The sequence below is a fragment of the Cervus elaphus genome, chromosome 10 (genome assembly GCF_910594005.1).
Source record: "Cervus elaphus chromosome 10, mCerEla1.1, whole genome shotgun sequence".
Classification (NCBI taxonomy): domain Eukaryota; kingdom Metazoa; phylum Chordata; class Mammalia; order Artiodactyla; family Cervidae; genus Cervus; species Cervus elaphus.
The window spans coordinates 16,468,238-16,484,109 of NC_057824.1; the positions used below are offsets into that span (position 1 = coordinate 16,468,238).

Consider the following 15,872-nt stretch of genomic DNA (forward strand, 5'->3'; position numbering starts at 1 on the left):
TAACCAAGTCTAAAGGACTTCTTAAATGTCATTGTGGAATATATGCAATTGATTGAAAAGGATTTCTGAAATACAAAAAAAATTATATATATATATGTGTGTGTTTGTGTGTGTGTGTGTGTGTGTGTGTGAAAGTCTCTCAGTTGCGTCCGACTCTTTTTGTAACCCCTTGGACTGTAGACTGCCAGGTTCCTCTGTCCATGGAATTCTTCAGGCAAGAAGTGGGTAGCTGTTCCCTTCTCCTGGGGATCTTCCCAAGCCAGGGATCGAACCCAGGTCTCCTGCATTACAGGCAGATTCTCTACCATCTGAGCCACCTGGGAAGCCCATATATATATATATATAGTCTGGTTGGTTTTTTACCACCAGGGCATGTGGTATTTTAGTTCCCTGACCAGGGATCGAACTTGCAACCCCTGCATTGGAAGCAGGGAATCCTTACTTAAAATTTATTTATTCAGGCCGGGCTGGGTCTTACTTGTGGCTTACAGGATCTTCACTGCCTCATGTGGACTTCTTAGTTGCCGGGATCTAGTGCCCTGACCAGAGATCAATCCTGGGCCCCCTGCACTGGAAGAGCAGAGTCTTAACTGCTAGATTACCAGGGAAGTCCCCTGGAAAGACACATGTATAAAGAAGAAAATTAATTATCTGGAGATGAAATTCTACACTATTTCAACAAACCACTTGGTGAGTCAGAGGAAATAAAATGTGCCAAAGATCCTCCCTGATTCAGGGAGGGGGACATTGGAGAAATGTTTCTTTTTTAAAATTAATTAATTATGGCTGCATTGCGTCTTCATTGCAGCAAGCAAACTTTCTCTAGTTGCTGCGAGTGGGGACTACTCTTTGTTGTGGTACACCAACTTATTGTGGTGGTTTCTCTTGTTGTGGAACACAGGCTCTAGGTACTTGGGCTTCAGTAGTTGGGGCCCACGGGCTTAGTTGCTCCACGGCATGTGGAATATTCCTGGACCAGAGATCAAACCCATGTCCCCTGCATTCGCAGGCGAATTCTTTTTTTTTTAGCAGGCGAATTCTTATCCACTGTGCCACCAGAGAAGTCCAAGAAATGTTTAATTCTTGATAAAATATAGATGTAAATGCTTTTTATTAATAGTTAATGATAACTATTAGTTTAAAATAAAGGGGGAAACTAGAGGTGAGGGGAAAGAAACAAGAAAACCTGATTGGTCCAGGAAGGAAAGAATTAAAAAAGGAAACAGTGAATCAGTGTATTAACCAGAACACAAAATAAGACCACGCATATGGGTGATCATTATAAATATAAATGAGTTAAATTCCCTTGATAAAGAGCAAAGATTTTCATAATAAAGCACAGTAAGTCCAGGTAAATGTTGTTTATAGAGACACAGCTAAGACAAACAACCTAGAAGGCTGAGAGTAAAGAAACAGAAAAATGAAGATACAAAGAGAATGGAGTGGCAGTATTAATACTAGGAAAATAAAACCTAAAGCGAAAGATAGTAAATGGGAAATGAGTCCAATTTTTTGCACTAATTAAAGATGCAATCTGTGTAGAACATATAATGAACCATTATGTTCCCTAAAAAAGAACAGTAGCAAACACAGCTAAACTTAAAAATTCACAAAATCATTGTGGAAGACTTTTTACACCTTCCGTTGAACTGTACAAGTCAAGTGAACAATTTTTTAAAATTCAGTAACGATATGGAGGGTTTGAACCACACAGTTAATAAGTTCTAGTTTATGTAACAGTACTTTGCCAAGTATCTGGAAAAGATTATGCAATTAAGTGGCCTTAGGAAACATTGCCCCCTAGAGGTGCTCTGGGTTCTTTCATCTGCTAACCACATCATGAGTCTAGCTCACAGCTGGGGCTTCCCCAAACCCACCTTAACCCAGGGATGCTCACCTGGGTAAAAGCCTGAAGAGCCATTCACTGAGGGTCTGGGACAAGGGCGGACATCCTGATGACTCAGGTAATTGAAACGTAAATGTGGAAGGGGTGGATATCTCCATTATCTTAATTGCAGTGATGGTTTCATGGGTGTGCACATATGTCAAAACTAATCAAATTGCACACTTTAAAAATGTGCACTTATTGGATGTGTTAGACATTCATAAAGTTGTTTTTTACATATTTAAACACTCACAGTGACAAAAAGGTCAGTGGTAGCCAGGAGCTAGGGGTGGAAGGAGGGAATTACTGCAAAGGGACATGAGGAAATTTTGGAGGTGACAAAAATGTTTTATGTCATGAGTATGATGATGCTTAAATAATGATATTTGTCAAAACTCACCGAACTGTTTAGTTAAAACTGATGACTGTCAGTATACAGAAGGGCTTCTCTGGTGGCACAGTGGGAGAGAATCACCTGCCAGTGTGGGAGACATGGGTTCAATCCCTGGGTCAGGACCATCCCTTGGAGAAGGAAACAGCAACCCACTCCTGTGTTCTTACCTGGAAAATCCCATGGACAGAGGAACTTGGCTGGCTACAGTCCATGGGATCACAAGAGTCAGACACGACTGAGCGACTAAACCAACAACAGGTGTACATAAATTATGCCCCAATAAACCTGATATTTAAAAATCTTACCATTTAGAAATTGAAATACCCTCTTTTCAATCTTTTAACTTTTAATAATTTAAAATCAAGATTAAAATCAGGTTATCTATAGAAATGACTAGTAATGAGCACATATCTTACCAAATCTGTGGTACACAAAGTTGCACATGGAGAGAAACTGATAACATTACTTTTTTAAAGTGATGATCATGGAATATCAAACTAGTATATAAGTTAAACATCCTTGTCAACATTCTAGAAACACAACTATAAAATAAACCAAAGCAAAGTAGAAGGAAGGAAATTAGAAAGTTAAGAGTATCGGTTAACGATTTTGAAAAGAAAAAGTAGGGACTTCCCTGGTGATCCTGTGGTTAAGACTTTCCCTTCCAGCGCAGGGTGTATGGGTTTGATCCCTAGGCAGGGAGTTAGGATCTCACATGCCTCTTGGCCAAAACATTAAAAAAGAAGCCAATGCAGAGGACAGGTTCCGTCTCTGGCGCGGGGCAGCTAAGCCTGTGCGCCACAGCTGCTGAGCCCCTTTGCCTAGAGCCCGTGCCCCACAAGGGAGGCCACTGCAGAGAGCAGCCCGTGCCTCAACAAAGAGGAGCCTCCGCTTGCCACAACTAGAGAAAGCCCTTGCACAGCAATAAAGACCCAGGACGCCCAAAAATAAAGAAGTAAAATAATGGAAAGTAGAATTGATTAATAAAATCAAGAGCTATTTTTAATAAGCAAGGCTATTAAGTTTCTTTTTTAAACCTCCTGGCAAGTATAGCGGAGAGATGAAAATAAAATACAGCACATTAAGATTAAGAATGAAGGTTTATTCACAGAAATAAAGAGTGAAAAATTATGAGATTATGTGCAATATTTTTATCTAAAGATTTTTTGTCTAGAAACATGTTGAAATAATATAAACTATAAAAACTGACTCAAGAAAAAATAAAAAACTAACATCCAATGAAGAAATTGAAAATATATCAGAGCCTTGCCAGGAAAAGACACTTAGATCTTTTTTTTTTTTTTCTTAATTAAAAAAACATTTTTTGGCCACACTCTGCAGCATGTGGGATCTTAGTTTCCGGATGGAACTCCTACACAGGTGAGTCCCTAGTCCAGCTCTTTTAATGGGAAAATCCTATCAAATGTGGAAGATCAGTTAGTTGTGATTTTATTGATACTCTTAGAGAACAAGGATCACATCTCAATGTGCTTTATGCATGCTTACGCATAAATATGCAATGTACTTCGTAAACATAATTTGGATACCTAAAAAAACTGGGACAAAGATAAGATAGAAAAAGAAATCCATAATCCAGTGACTTTTTTTAGGTTTGCTCAGTCACAGAAACCTTGTTTCAAAGTCCCAAAATAAAAACTTGAATGGCCCTGTTTCAGCTGAATGAAGGATGCCAAAGACATCAAGGTCCTAATCCCTAGAAGATGTGAACACTACCTCATATGACAAAAGTTAATGCAGATGTGACTAAATGAACCATCGAGATGGGGAATGACCCTGGACTATCCAGGCGGACCTTAAATGCACTGTAATCACAAGCGTCCTTGTAAGAAGTTTTGATGGCAGAGGAGAAGGCCAGGTGCCTGTAGAAGTGGAAACTGGAGTGATGTGGCCACAAGCGAAGAAGAGCTGGAGGCCAGCAGAAGCTGAAGGGTCAGGGACTCTGCCCTGGAACCCCCAGGAGGACCCCGCCTTGCTTACACCTTGACTTCAGCCCCACAAGGTTCATCTCACGCTTCTGGCCTCCGAAGCGCAGGATGGCCAAGTTGAGTTGCTTTGTGCTGCTGTGTCTGTGGAAATGTGTTTAGCCGCTGTAAGGAACTCACCCAGGAGCCATTACCAAAGCTACAGTGGTTACCCCTGAAGGACATGATCTGGGGGTGGGGGAGAGACGTTTTCAGGGGGGCTGTGCTGGGTCTTCACTGTGGCACACGGGTTTAGTTGCCCCGAGGCATGTGGGATCTTACTTCCATGACCAGGAATCAAACCCAAGTCCCCTGCATTGGAAGGCAGATTCTTAACCACTGGCCTACTAGGGAAGTCCCAGAACAAGGACTTTTATTCTTGCCTTTCCCTTTTGTGCAGCTGATGTGCCTGCAAAACTCATATATATAATATTTTTATAATTAAGAAAAAAGACGAGATGAGGCAAGTGAAGAGCTTGGCCCACTCCAGGGGCAGCCAGCTGCAGACTTCAGTGGTTGTCATGGTTACACGGGGTTCGTTTTATTCCTTCCCACCGACACCGAGGCCTCCCCTGCCAGGAGGCCACGTGTGGTACTCAGGAGCCACGCGGCAGCTGGGGGTGCTCTGAGCCCAGAGGTCTCGCCTACCTGGGGCCTCAGTGCAGGGGCTGGATCAGAGCGAGGCCCCCCCCACACTTTCCACACTGCGACTGGCACGCTTTTTGTCTCGAGACTGCCAAGAGCAGCCAGATGCCAGTTCCTGAGCGGCCGTGGGAAGCAAGGACAGGGGGCGGACCTCACATCCACACCTGCAAGGGAACAGCGCTGTGTTTCACACACACACCCCCCCCCCCCAGTGCCAGTCGGTCCTTCTCCCCGTAGGCAGCGATGGACACGCATTCCTTATACCCGCTGGGTCTCATGGGGGCATGCGGGGCACATGGCGTGTCCCCTTGGCACCAGGGCCTCGGGGGTGGCAGGGGGTGGGGAGGGCTCCTCTGACACCAGCCGCTTCCTCAGGTGACTCCTCAGTCACATCCGTGCTGTCGCAGATCCTCTCTGACGTCTCCATGGCAACGTTCACGCGGATCTCATGGAACATAAGGTGTTTGAGCTGGAAGGGACCTTGGAGATCAGCTCCTTCCACCCCCTCAGCTCACAGAGAGGAGAGCGGGCTCAGAGAGTGTGCATACCTGGGGGGCGGTCAGCGGGTACCACATGCCCAGCAGGGCCCCTGCCTTCGGGCACCACTCCCAGCCAGGGTCCCTCTCCCTGAGATTGCAGACCGCTGAGATCTGCAGGACTGTCTTCTTGGGAGGTGTTCTGAGGGCACAAGTTCTGGGGACTCTGCCCCTCCCCTCTGGCTAAAGGAGCCTGAAGTCCAGCCTCGCTCTGTTCTGCTCAGTCCTGGGCTGACCCTCAAAAGTGTGTGGTGAGGGCAGGAGTGGGCAGGATGGACACTGTCCTCAGGAACCTCACTGACACGCGGGGGCAGCACAGTCCCCCAGGAACCACTGGAGAGCAAGCGTGAGTGTCCGTGTGCCTGTACAAGACTGGGGGCGCGAGGAGCCCAGGAAGTCTGCCCGGAGGAGGGGGATCCAAGCAGAGCCTGGAAGGAAGGTCAGGGAGGACTCTCATTCCTGCCTGAGGCTGCCTGGCTTGAGGGCCGCACTCGGTGGCTGAGCAGTGAAGCCAGAGTGCTTGGAAAATCAGGGACCAGAGAGAGACTGTACGAGGCCATAGGTTCCAGAGGGTTCCATGGCTGGGGATTCACAGCACACATCACTCTAGGACTAGGGGGTCAGACATATGGATGGGCAAGTCAGAAGGCAGAGAGTAGGAGCTGAAGGCCCCGGACCAGGGGACCGGGCCAGCAGACGGTGCTGGAGAGAGGGTCCAGGAGTGACTCCTGGGGTGGTTCCATCCATTTACTGGGATGTAGAACTGTGCAGCCCCTCCCCGCCCAGCAGTGAAAGTGGAAGTCATTCAGTCACGTCGGACTCTTTGCAACCCTATGGACTATACAGTCCATGGAATTCTCTAGGCCAGAATACTGGAGTGGGTAGCCTTTCCCTTCTCCAGGGGATCTTCCTGACCCAGGAACCGAACTGGGGTCTCCTGCATTGCAAGCAGATTCTGTATCAGGCAGGGCTAGCCCTAAGCCAGAAGGGCCAAGCGCTGGTAGGTACCCCCTCCCCAGGGAGACACAGCCTTCATCCTCACCTTTACCTCAGCCCCAGGGTTCATTTCAGCTCCAACCCCCACTTCGGGGACCTAGCCTGCCTTGGGGAGATCTCCTCTCCAGGTCTGAAGACCCCCAGCTCCAGCCAGAGCCGCTCTGCTGACCTTTCCCACCACAGGGCCCGCTTCTCCCCTTGCTGGGTGCCCGTGTCCAGGGCTGTGTGACAGACATCTCCACGTGCTCAGCGTCTGCAGCATGGGCAGGGCTCACCTCCTCTCCCTGGGACCTGCCAGGGTGTCTTGGCTCACAAGGCTGGCAGGTGAGGTCCTCTCCACCTGGGCTTCTCTGCCAGGCCACTCGAGCTTTCTCACAGGGCGGCAGCTGGGTCCCAAGAATGTGTGTTCGAGGGGCCAGGAAAGGAGAGCTGCTAGCCTGGAGGGCATGGTCCAGAAACAGGACCAGGGTCACTTGCATCAGTAACAGCGGTCACAGACAGCCGCCATAGACCCTCCTCTCACTGGGAAGAGCTGCAAAGGACCTGTCATCTTGAATCCAGCCGGGCACCCTGCAGGGTCCGGATTCTTTCTTGCCTCCCCTCCAGGCCTGCAGACTCTGTCTCCCCTCTGTCCTCGTTAGCCCTCCTTGGGCTCCTGCAGACCCCTCAAACTCACCTCCCTGTCCACACCCTGCACCACCCAGCTCCTCCTGGCCACACCCGCTGTTCCTTTAGCAGCACCCTCTCACTGTTGTTCTCTTCAGAAACCATGCATGGCTCCCTACTTCCCACCGAACAACTTCCAAGCTCCTAGGAAAAACATTTAAATTCACCTTCCAATCTAGCCCCCTCCTTTGTCACCAATCGAATCACCTCTCATTTCTTCCAAGCAATTGGACCACACTTTGGCCTCTTCTACTCAAAGTGCCCACCTCCTGGCTCTCTGAATCTACACATACTCACTCCCTCCACCTGGCAAGTTTCTGTCTCCTGTTGGACTCCTGCTCAATCTTCAAAGCCCGGTGCAAATGCCCCGCCTCCACAAGGTCTTGCTCTCACTACTCAACACACTAGACTTACTCTTCTTGCCTGTGGAGGCATGTTCTCCCTCAAATCCGTGTTGGCAACAATGTGTCCTCTTGAAGTGGGGCCCACATTTCTAGCTCATACTTCTTTCACCAATTTCATAACTGTTTATTGAGGCCTGGAGCCGGCTGCCAGGGATATGACAGTGACCAAGACAAGCTGCTTCCTGTGCCCAGAGAGCTTACATCCCAGAGGGTGAGACAGATGGCAAACAGAGGAACTAGAAGACATGATGATCAAAGATTAGGAGAACTGCAGGAAGGCAGAGGGGACCTGCAGGCCAGGGACTCAGAATTCCCTCTTTTCAAGAGAAACCAGAGACATGAATTTTCACATACTCTCCCAATTTTAAAGGTTGCAAGGTCAAGTCTTTCTCCACTGCTTTCAGTTCCCTCTGCTCCTAGCTTCCCACTCTTTCTGGATTGCCAGCCTCCTCTCTTCCTTTTTACCCTACCAGCAGCCAACCTCCCACCAACTCAGGACACCTCATCTGTAGTCCCACCCCTAGGGCACTCAAACCCCTGGCACTTCCCATGCCTTGGCAGCAGCTGGCAGGAAGAGGAAGAGAGCCCATGGACTAGGATGCCAGGGTCAGTGGGCACCACCGTGCTGAGACCCTGGGCCAGCCTCGTGGGAGTGAGATACCTGGAGTCCCCAGGGCCACGGCTGTGGGAGCCCAACACCCGAAACTCAGGCCTCACCAACCACACATCTGGGCAGTGACCTGGAAGAACTGGGGAACCACAGGAGAGAGACAGTCAAGGAGGTCAGGAGGCCCTCAGCTGGATCCCCAGCTCTGACAAGGCCCTGAGGGATGGGTCTCTCTCCAGGGAACCTCTAGGTAAGCCCTGCTTTATGCTCTCTAGAGCCGCAGTTCCCACGTAGATATCCCAGCTCTTTGGCTTCCTGCCTGGTGACTAGACAGCTCCCTTCCCGGTCCTTCTCCCCCAAGCCCCCTGCCAACCCCCAGCCTTGGTTTCCCATCTGATCGTCAGCAGCACCCACCTGCACCTAGTACATTATGGCCTTCAGTGCAGGGCAGCTTTGCCCCAACCCTCTCATGCATGGCCCTGCCAGCCCTCTCGAGGAACTGCTTGGCTGGGTGGCATCCTTCCATCTGTGTTTGCCTAGACCTCTGAGCCCCAGAGGCAGCGTCTGCATGCTGTGATTATTTGGACTCCAGGCGCAGCCAGCTGAGAGGGCTCAGGCCTCTCAAGGGCCCAGGGTCCCAATGACAGTGGCTACGTCTCAGGACAGAGGCGTGCAGAGCAGGAAGCTGCCTTTCATCTGTACCTGCTGCCTGCAAGCCCTGGGAGAAGGGCATGTCGGCTCACCACTCCCAGGATTCCCAGACCAACTCAGCCTCATCCTCAAAACCCGGAGCATCTTGGGTGGCAGTCCTGGGACAGAGGTGCCAGGCCCTGCAGAGGAGTCTGCCAGGCCCCAGCACTCAACTGACAGCACTCGAAAGCATTGGAAAGCCCAGGAGCCAGCCACAGCCTGGCCTCCCACCTCCTTCACCTCCCAGGTCCCTGAGGGCAGAGCCCTAGGAGAGTGGATGCTCAGAGGGCATGCCACTGGCTGTGACACTGACTTCCCTTTCCCCAGGGATCCTGAAGCTTGAGTCCAACAGACAGAAGCTCCGGGGGAGAGCGCCAGGCTGCCTCGGCCCTGCCACTCAACCTGGCCCCTACGTCCTGCCTCTGATAACCAGCTGTCAGCTGAGCCCCAGGAGGCGGGGCGCACCCGGGTTTGTTTGCCAAGCACGGAGTGTTGGAGCTTCCTGGACCTATCTGCCTGTAAGGGAGGGGGTGGTGCCGCAGCAGGCCAGGTGGCACCTCCGGCTGAGATGGGATCGAGTCCCAGGTGCCCATCCTACGCAGGCCCGCTGCCTCAGTGCCCCCCTCTCTCCTCGTCCCGGGCCTGGAGGTAGTCCGGGGGCGGGGGTCACCGAGCAAGGGGCAGCGCGGGGCGGAGTGGTGCACAGCAGAGGAGGGACAGGACGCCGAGTGCTCGGTCACCCAGACCCACCGCCCCACACCCGCACCGAAGCCCGGGTGCAGTTATGGAGAGGGACCCTTGGGCGCAGGACAGGGCGGTAACCGCCCCCCAGGCGCAGAGGCTCCGGGACCCTGCGCTCCTGGACCCTGGACCCGGGCCCCGCCCCCAGGGCGGCCGCCTCATTTGCATGGACCCGCCCCCGAGCGGTCATTGGCGGCGGCGGCGGGAGGCCGGGCCTGAGTGGCTGCCCGGCCGTGGGGCGGCGGGGGCGGGGCGGCGCGGAGCCTGGCGCCCGGGATGTCGCCGCCGCCGCCGCGGGACGACTTCGGCTTCTGCTCCGGGTCTGGCTCCGAGGGCGAGGGGAGCAGGGCGTCCCGGGGCGCGGCGGCTGCGGCGGGAGAGCACTGAGCGACCGCCAGCCCGCCCGCCATGTCCAGGAAAAAGACCCCCAAGAGCAAGGCGGGCAGCGCACCCGCTACCTCTGCCCTGCCCGCCGCCAACGGGCCCCGGCCGGTGCGACCCGGGACTGCGCGCCCTGGCCCCGAGGCACCGCCCAACGGGCCCCCGCAGCCCGGCCGGTCTTCGATCGGCGGCGGCGGCGACTTCTACGACGTCGCCTTCAAGGTGAGCCGAGCACCCCCAGCCCCAGGCGATGCGAGTGCAGCAGGTGGCGTCCGGCCCGAGCTGAGCGGGGAGGGGGTCCGGGGAAAGGGTGCAGGGCCCTGCGGAGCTTCAGCGCGGAGCTGGCTCCCCGAGCAGCACCCCGCAGCTGGCAAGGCTGGCGCGGTGCACCGCGCGCTCACACACACACACACACAGCTGTCAAACCCGGGTTTGGGATACCCAACATATGGCAAGGCTGCCCTCTCCCCCTCCGCTACCCACACCCGGCGGGCAGGGCCGGACAAGGGGTCCTGCGGAAGTCAGAGCCTGGCAGGTATCTTTTCCTTGTTCCCTGATGCTCCTGCCCCTACCAAAGGCTCCAGCCTCATCTTCCCATATGTTGCCTTCTCTGGCCCACAGGGTCTCCCAGTCTCCTTTTAGGGGGAGAGACTAGGAAGGGGCTCACAGGTTGGGTGAGGCGTGATGGGGCCTCCTTCAGGCCAAGGCAGGTGAATCCTGGGAGGTGGCGGGGGGCAGTGGGCGGCAGGCCCATCCTTGGGTTTGGGAACCTTTGGCAACAGACTGGGGGAGGGCAGAAGGGCTTGAATGCCTTCCCAGCCCACAAACTTGGCCTGAGCCCCTCCCCACGCCAAGATCTGACCCTCACTTGGCAGACTCTACTCTAGAGTCTTGCTGGGAATGGAAGAAGCCCTCTGGCTCAGAGCCCCCACCCCCACCACCCCAGGCCTCTCAGGAGGCCCCCAGTGACCAACACTCTGGTTCTGCTCCCCACAAAACTCCAGTTGCTCCCCTTTCAGACTAAGCATGGTGTCCAGGTAGCGCCCCGCATGAAGGCAGCAGCTCCTGCCCTCCCACTGATGGAGAGGGGACAGAACCTTCTAGAGGAGGCAGTTAGAGGTCCAGGCCCTATGTCTCCCCAGGCCCTGCTGCACCTGCAGACCTTCTCCACTCCTGCCCCTCACCCACGGGCCCCCCTCTGGCCAGGCCAGCTCAGGGGAGACTGGCCCCTCCCCTGGAGGGGTTCCCAGATACCGAGGTGCCCTCTGCCCTTTCCCCGTGCCCCAGGTCATGCTGGTGGGGGACTCAGGCGTGGGGAAGACCTGCCTGCTCGTGCGCTTCAAGGATGGGGCTTTCTTGGCGGGGACCTTTATCTCCACCGTGGGCATCGACTTCCGGGTAAGAGAGGGGGCTGACGTCCCAAGCACCAACTGGGCCCAGCCATGCCCCAGGCCCCCAACACCAGCTCATGGCTTCTTGAAACACCCCTGGCAGCTGGTTTTCCATTAACCCTGTGGGACCGGTGGCCTCATGAGGTGGAGCCCCGGCCTGGCCCACCTGGCTCCCAGTCAAGGTAGTTAAGCTGGGACGCCTTTACCACCAAGCTGCCTGCTTCCCGACACCTCAAGGGTCCTGGGTCATGTGGCAGCTGTATATGATTGAAGCAGAGATGGTACCCCTGCATCCCGGGCTGGCATGACCCTGCGGGCTGGGTCTTGTGCCTTGAGGGAGGTGTGTCCTGGTGCCCCCATGGGAACTCAAACCCCATGGCCACTGGGGAGGCCAGCGTCACTGCCCCACTGCCCGGAGGAGCCCTGAGGTGCTAGGTCTGACTAGACAGATGGCTATGGTGCTTAAGCACACCCTTGGTCCCAGAGTCAGGGAGAAGTCCCTGCCCTTGGGCGGGGAGGCTTTTGGGAAATGATCCCCGCCCCCCAGCCCTGACTGCTTTCCCCTGCTAGAACCCCCTCACCACCTCAACCCTGCCAGGGCTTTGTCCTGGGGTCCTTCTGGGGGATGGCCCTCGACTTGGCTCCCCAAGAGCCCTCGAGCACCCCAAGCAGCCTGCGGGGCCATGGGGGGGACCGCAGCTTTGGGCCTGCTGGGCTCTGGCACCCGTCTGAACTCCGTGTCCTGGGGTACTGGTGTGTTCTCAGCAAATCCCAGATTTGCATTTTTCTCACCCTTTAATTAGACCCAGTCGGCAGAAGGTGGGGAAGGAGGCCCATTCTGGGGACAGGGGGCGGGGGGAGGGGGCCTCCCTCCGGTCTGGGGAGCCACTCTCTCTCCCGTTTTGGGGTAGAGCCCCTCACATGCTCTGGGATGAAGTAAGGGTGGAGGCACCAGAAGCGGAGGTGGCCCTGGCCTCACCTCCCCCTTGTCACTTCCCTCTCGGCTCCAGGGCAGGTGCGGAGGGAGGTGAGGCGGTTTGGTTCACACCCTGTTCGGGGCGCCGGGGAAGGTGGGATGTCCCTGCAGCTGGGCAGATGGTTGCGCCGTTCCCTGGAGACCCAGAAACACCCTGACAGCAGGAGCTGGTGCAGAGGGAGGAAGTGCTGTTCCTGGGGCCTCAGCTGGTGACTGGCAGCCCCCGCCCCCACCTCAGCAGATGGGAGCCGGAGTTGAGCCACTTCCTGCTCTAGTCCTGAACTGGGAGGGCCCAGCAAGGGAGCATCACCAGCCAGCCCACAGGGAGCGCTCACTGGGTATCAAGCCAGGTCCTGGGCTCTGCGCTTACTGCTCGGAGCCCATCCCCGGGGGCTGCAGGAAGAGAGGGTTTTAAATGACCATCTTAGCCCTGCTCCCGGCCAGACTCAGTTCTCTCTGCTTTGCACACAGTGCTCATAAATTAATCGGGGCAGCCATGTGACGGGCACCCTGGCTATCGCCATTTGTGGATGGGGAAACTGAGGCACAGTGTTAGCAATAGGCCTGGAGTCACACAGTGGGTGACTTCAAGTAACTCCTGCAAGTGAGAGGTGCCAGTGGCCCGGGAGAAGGGCCTGGGGCGGGGCCTGGGGGCTAGGAGCAGAGCACAGGGGAGAGGAATACAGGGTGAAGCTGAAACAGCAAGTGGGTACAGGGAAGCCAGCTGAGGCTGGGCAGCAGGGAGCAGAGGACAGCGGGTGAAGGAGAGGGGATGGGCTGGGGGTGCAGGCCAGCGGGACTCAGTGACTGGGGTGGGCGGCCACCAGGGGCCCTGGAGGGCAGGGGTGCTGGCGGGGCTGTGTGCCAGGCCTCCAGGCTGGGCAGAGGAAAACACCTGGCCCAGAGTTGGACACAGCTGGGCATGGAGGGGGGCAACCTTCAAGTTCATCAGGATGGCCATCTGGGTGGGAGTGGCCTGGGCACCCGCTGTGCATGAGCCTCCAGGAGGGGCCCAGCAGCAGGAGGTGGAGGTGTCAGTGAGAGCTGGGTGGCCCCGGGGACTCAGATTCAAGGGGATGTGTTATCTGCAGGTAGAGGGCAGGAGGTGGTCAGAGGAGAACCAGGAGGTGGGCCTGAGGACAGAGCCTGACCAGAGGAGGTGTGGGGTGGTGGACTCAGGGGTACACCGGAGCTCTTCACCTCAGGCTCAGCCCTGGCCTGGCACTGCCTGTCCCCCCACCCCATCCACTCCACCCCGACCCCCAACCCCCAACCCCACCGGAGGGGCACGGATCTAGCTGCCACCTAGGATGGTGCATTCGGTGCTGGGCTCTCGCTGGAGCTGGCTGGTTGTGTTTCAGAACAAAGTTGTGGACGTGGATGGCATGAAGGTGAAGCTGCAGGTGAGAGGTGGTGGGGGGGTGGTGAAGGCAGGGGGCCCCTGGGAAGGCCCGGGCAGCACTGATGGCTGTTCCCGTCCCGGCTGTAGATCTGGGACACGGCTGGCCAGGAGCGGTTCCGCAGCGTCACCCACGCCTACTACCGTGACGCCCACGGTGAGCACGGGGCCCGGACCCCAGGCTTCGGCCCCAGGAGGGCATCCGGGGTGTGAGGGGGCCAGGAGCGGGAAGGGCGGGGCCACGAGGAGGAGGTGGGGGGCAGGCGCTATGGCTCCAGAGATCCTCACTCCCCTCACCCCCAGCACTGCTGCTGCTGTATGACGTCACCAACAAGGCCTCTTTCGACAGCATCCAGGTCAGAGGCTTCCTTCCGGGGGTCGGGCGGTGGGGAGACAGGCCGAGATGGGGCCGCCCTCCAGCACAGAGGGCCTCAGGGTCCCAGGCTGCTGAGGACCCTCCTGACAGCGGGGAGGTGGAAAGACTGCCCCGCCAGGCGCATGTTGAGTGAGCAGAAGGGGGGTCCTGGGGCACTTGCCAGTCCAACACCTTAGATAAGGAAGCTGTTGGGTTGCCCGTGCATGGCACCCAGGGAGCACTAGTTCTGGGGCCCCTCTGCTCGTCAGACACCATCAGGCACTCTGGGGGTGCGTCCTGGAGGGGCCGGGGTGCCTGGAGCACTGGCCTCCAGCCTGGCCTCAGCCCCGCCCCCGCAGGCCTGGCTGATGGAGATCCAGGAGCATGCCCAGGACGATGTGGTTCTCATGCTGCTGGGGAACAAGGTGGGCACTCTAGCCTTGCAGGGGAGCCGGGGGTGGGGGTGGGGGGTGCCAGGGCCAGCTCTCACCAAGGTTCCTACGCCAGGTGGACTCTGCCCAGGAACGTGCGGTGAAGCGGGAGGACGCGGAGAAGCTGGCCAAGGTGAGCTGGGGTGGGGTGGATGGTGTGCAAGCACCCCGGGGCTGTGGGGCCTGAGCCGCCCCTGCCAGGCTGCCCACGGCTGTTTGCAGGACTACGGGCTGCCGTTCATGGAGACCAGTGCCAAGACGGGCCTCAATGTGGACTTGGCCTTCACGGCCATAGCCAAGTGAGTCCTCGCGGTCACCAGGAGGAGCCCCAGACCCAGGGTTCTGCACCCCCTCCTTGGGGGTCCAGGCCACCCCATCCCACAGTCATCCCTGCCCCACAGGGAGCTGAAACAGCGCTGCACCAAGGCCCCCAGCGAGCCCCGCTTCCAGCTGCATGACTACATCAAGAGGGAAGGTCGGGGGGCTTCCTGCTGCAGACCCTGAGCCTGCAGGGCCTGGTCACCAGGCGTCCTCCTGGAAGACTGGACAGCCTAGAGCAGTCAGTCCCAGGCTGAGCCTCGCCCACCCCTCATCTGGGCAGCGATCCAGAGCCGTGGTCCCAACAAATGGGCTGCACAAAGCCAGAGAGTCTGCAGTTCTTCACCTGCTGCTGCCCGAGGGCCTTGCCCCAAGGCAACCATCTTCTTGTACAGGAGGGACACCTAAGGGTAGACTGCTGGGCGCCTGGCCCTCTGGCCACAGGGCTCTGCCGCCTCCATCCCCCCATGGGCACCCCGAACTTTCAGGGGGGCTGCAGCACCCACACATGTATAGTGCCTAACTGCCTAGAAAGCCATGTCTTCAGCTGCACTTGCTGCCCAGGAAGGAAGGGGCAGGATCCTGCCCACACCCGGGGCAGAGGGCTCCACCACCAATCCCACCCTGCACTGCACCCCAAGGACCACAACTGCCTGCTGCCAGCCCCCTCAATGGGAGGCCCCGGTTCCACATCAACAGGGTCTTTCAGATTCCCCTGGAGGATGCCAAGGCTATGGCTTTGTAACGCAGTGTTCAGCCCATGGGAAGTCACGGAAATGTCAGGGAAACCAGGCCCACCAGCCTTGCCTGGGGACCAGGGTACCATTTCAGCAGGCTGACACGCAGCCTGGGCTCAGTGAGGTCGTCACAGGGGTGGGCAGGGCACTCCACCTTGTACTAAAGAAAAAACTCCAAGTCAGTCTTTTGACCAAAAGCTTTTGTTTCCGGTCCTGGTGAATAAAGTTTGTTTTCTGGAGTGCCTGCTTCGTCCATTGAAAGACAGCCACAAGCTGGGACGATCCGTAAGGAATTAAAGAGTTCACGAACCACCCCAAGGCAAAGACAACCCCAAAAC

At 56.2% G+C, this 15,872-nt stretch overlaps 1 protein-coding gene and 1 non-coding gene across 8 annotated transcripts; one reads left to right on the plus strand and one right to left on the minus strand.

Moving 5' to 3' along the window:
* Positions 1 to 251: 251 nt before the first annotated feature.
* On the minus strand, positions 252 to 323 carry TRNAY-GUA. Its single transcript has one exon. It is a non-coding gene; the product is annotated as a tRNA-Tyr (tRNA).
* Positions 324 to 9,787: 9,464 nt separating this feature from the next.
* RAB26 (RAB26, member RAS oncogene family) lies at positions 9,788 to 15,773 on the plus strand. 7 transcript variants are annotated; one of them, XM_043915942.1, is made up of 9 exons: positions 9,788 to 10,149; positions 11,215 to 11,325; positions 13,656 to 13,697; positions 13,784 to 13,850; positions 13,997 to 14,049; positions 14,408 to 14,473; positions 14,556 to 14,612; positions 14,681 to 14,778; positions 14,881 to 15,773. In XM_043915942.1, the coding sequence occupies exons 1-9, from the start codon at positions 9,955 to 9,957 to the stop codon at positions 14,981 to 14,983; spliced, it is 792 nt and encodes a 263-aa protein (XP_043771877.1). In that variant the 5' UTR covers positions 9,788 to 9,954; the 3' UTR covers positions 14,984 to 15,773. The 7 variants fall into 7 exon arrangements, with proteins under 7 accessions (XP_043771877.1, XP_043771878.1, XP_043771883.1 ...); XM_043915943.1 differs by having other exon boundaries at positions 14,702 to 14,778; XM_043915948.1 differs by lacking the exon at positions 14,681 to 14,778.
* The last annotated feature ends 99 nt before the right edge of the window (positions 15,774 to 15,872 follow it).

What these genes read in the sequence shown, in the direction of transcription:
- RAB26 (XM_043915942.1), top strand. Translation starts at nt 9,955, where the DNA reads ATGTCCAGGAAAAAGACCCCCAAGAGCAAGGCGGGCAGCGCACCCGCT. An exon ending in CCTCTTTCGACAGCATCCAG is followed by an intron (nt 14,050 to 14,407) that starts GTCAGAGGCTTC and finishes CCGCCCCCGCAG; the next exon opens with GCCTGGCTGATGGAGATCCA. An exon ending in TCATGCTGCTGGGGAACAAG is followed by an intron (nt 14,474 to 14,555) that starts GTGGGCACTCTA and finishes TTCCTACGCCAG; the next exon opens with GTGGACTCTGCCCAGGAACG.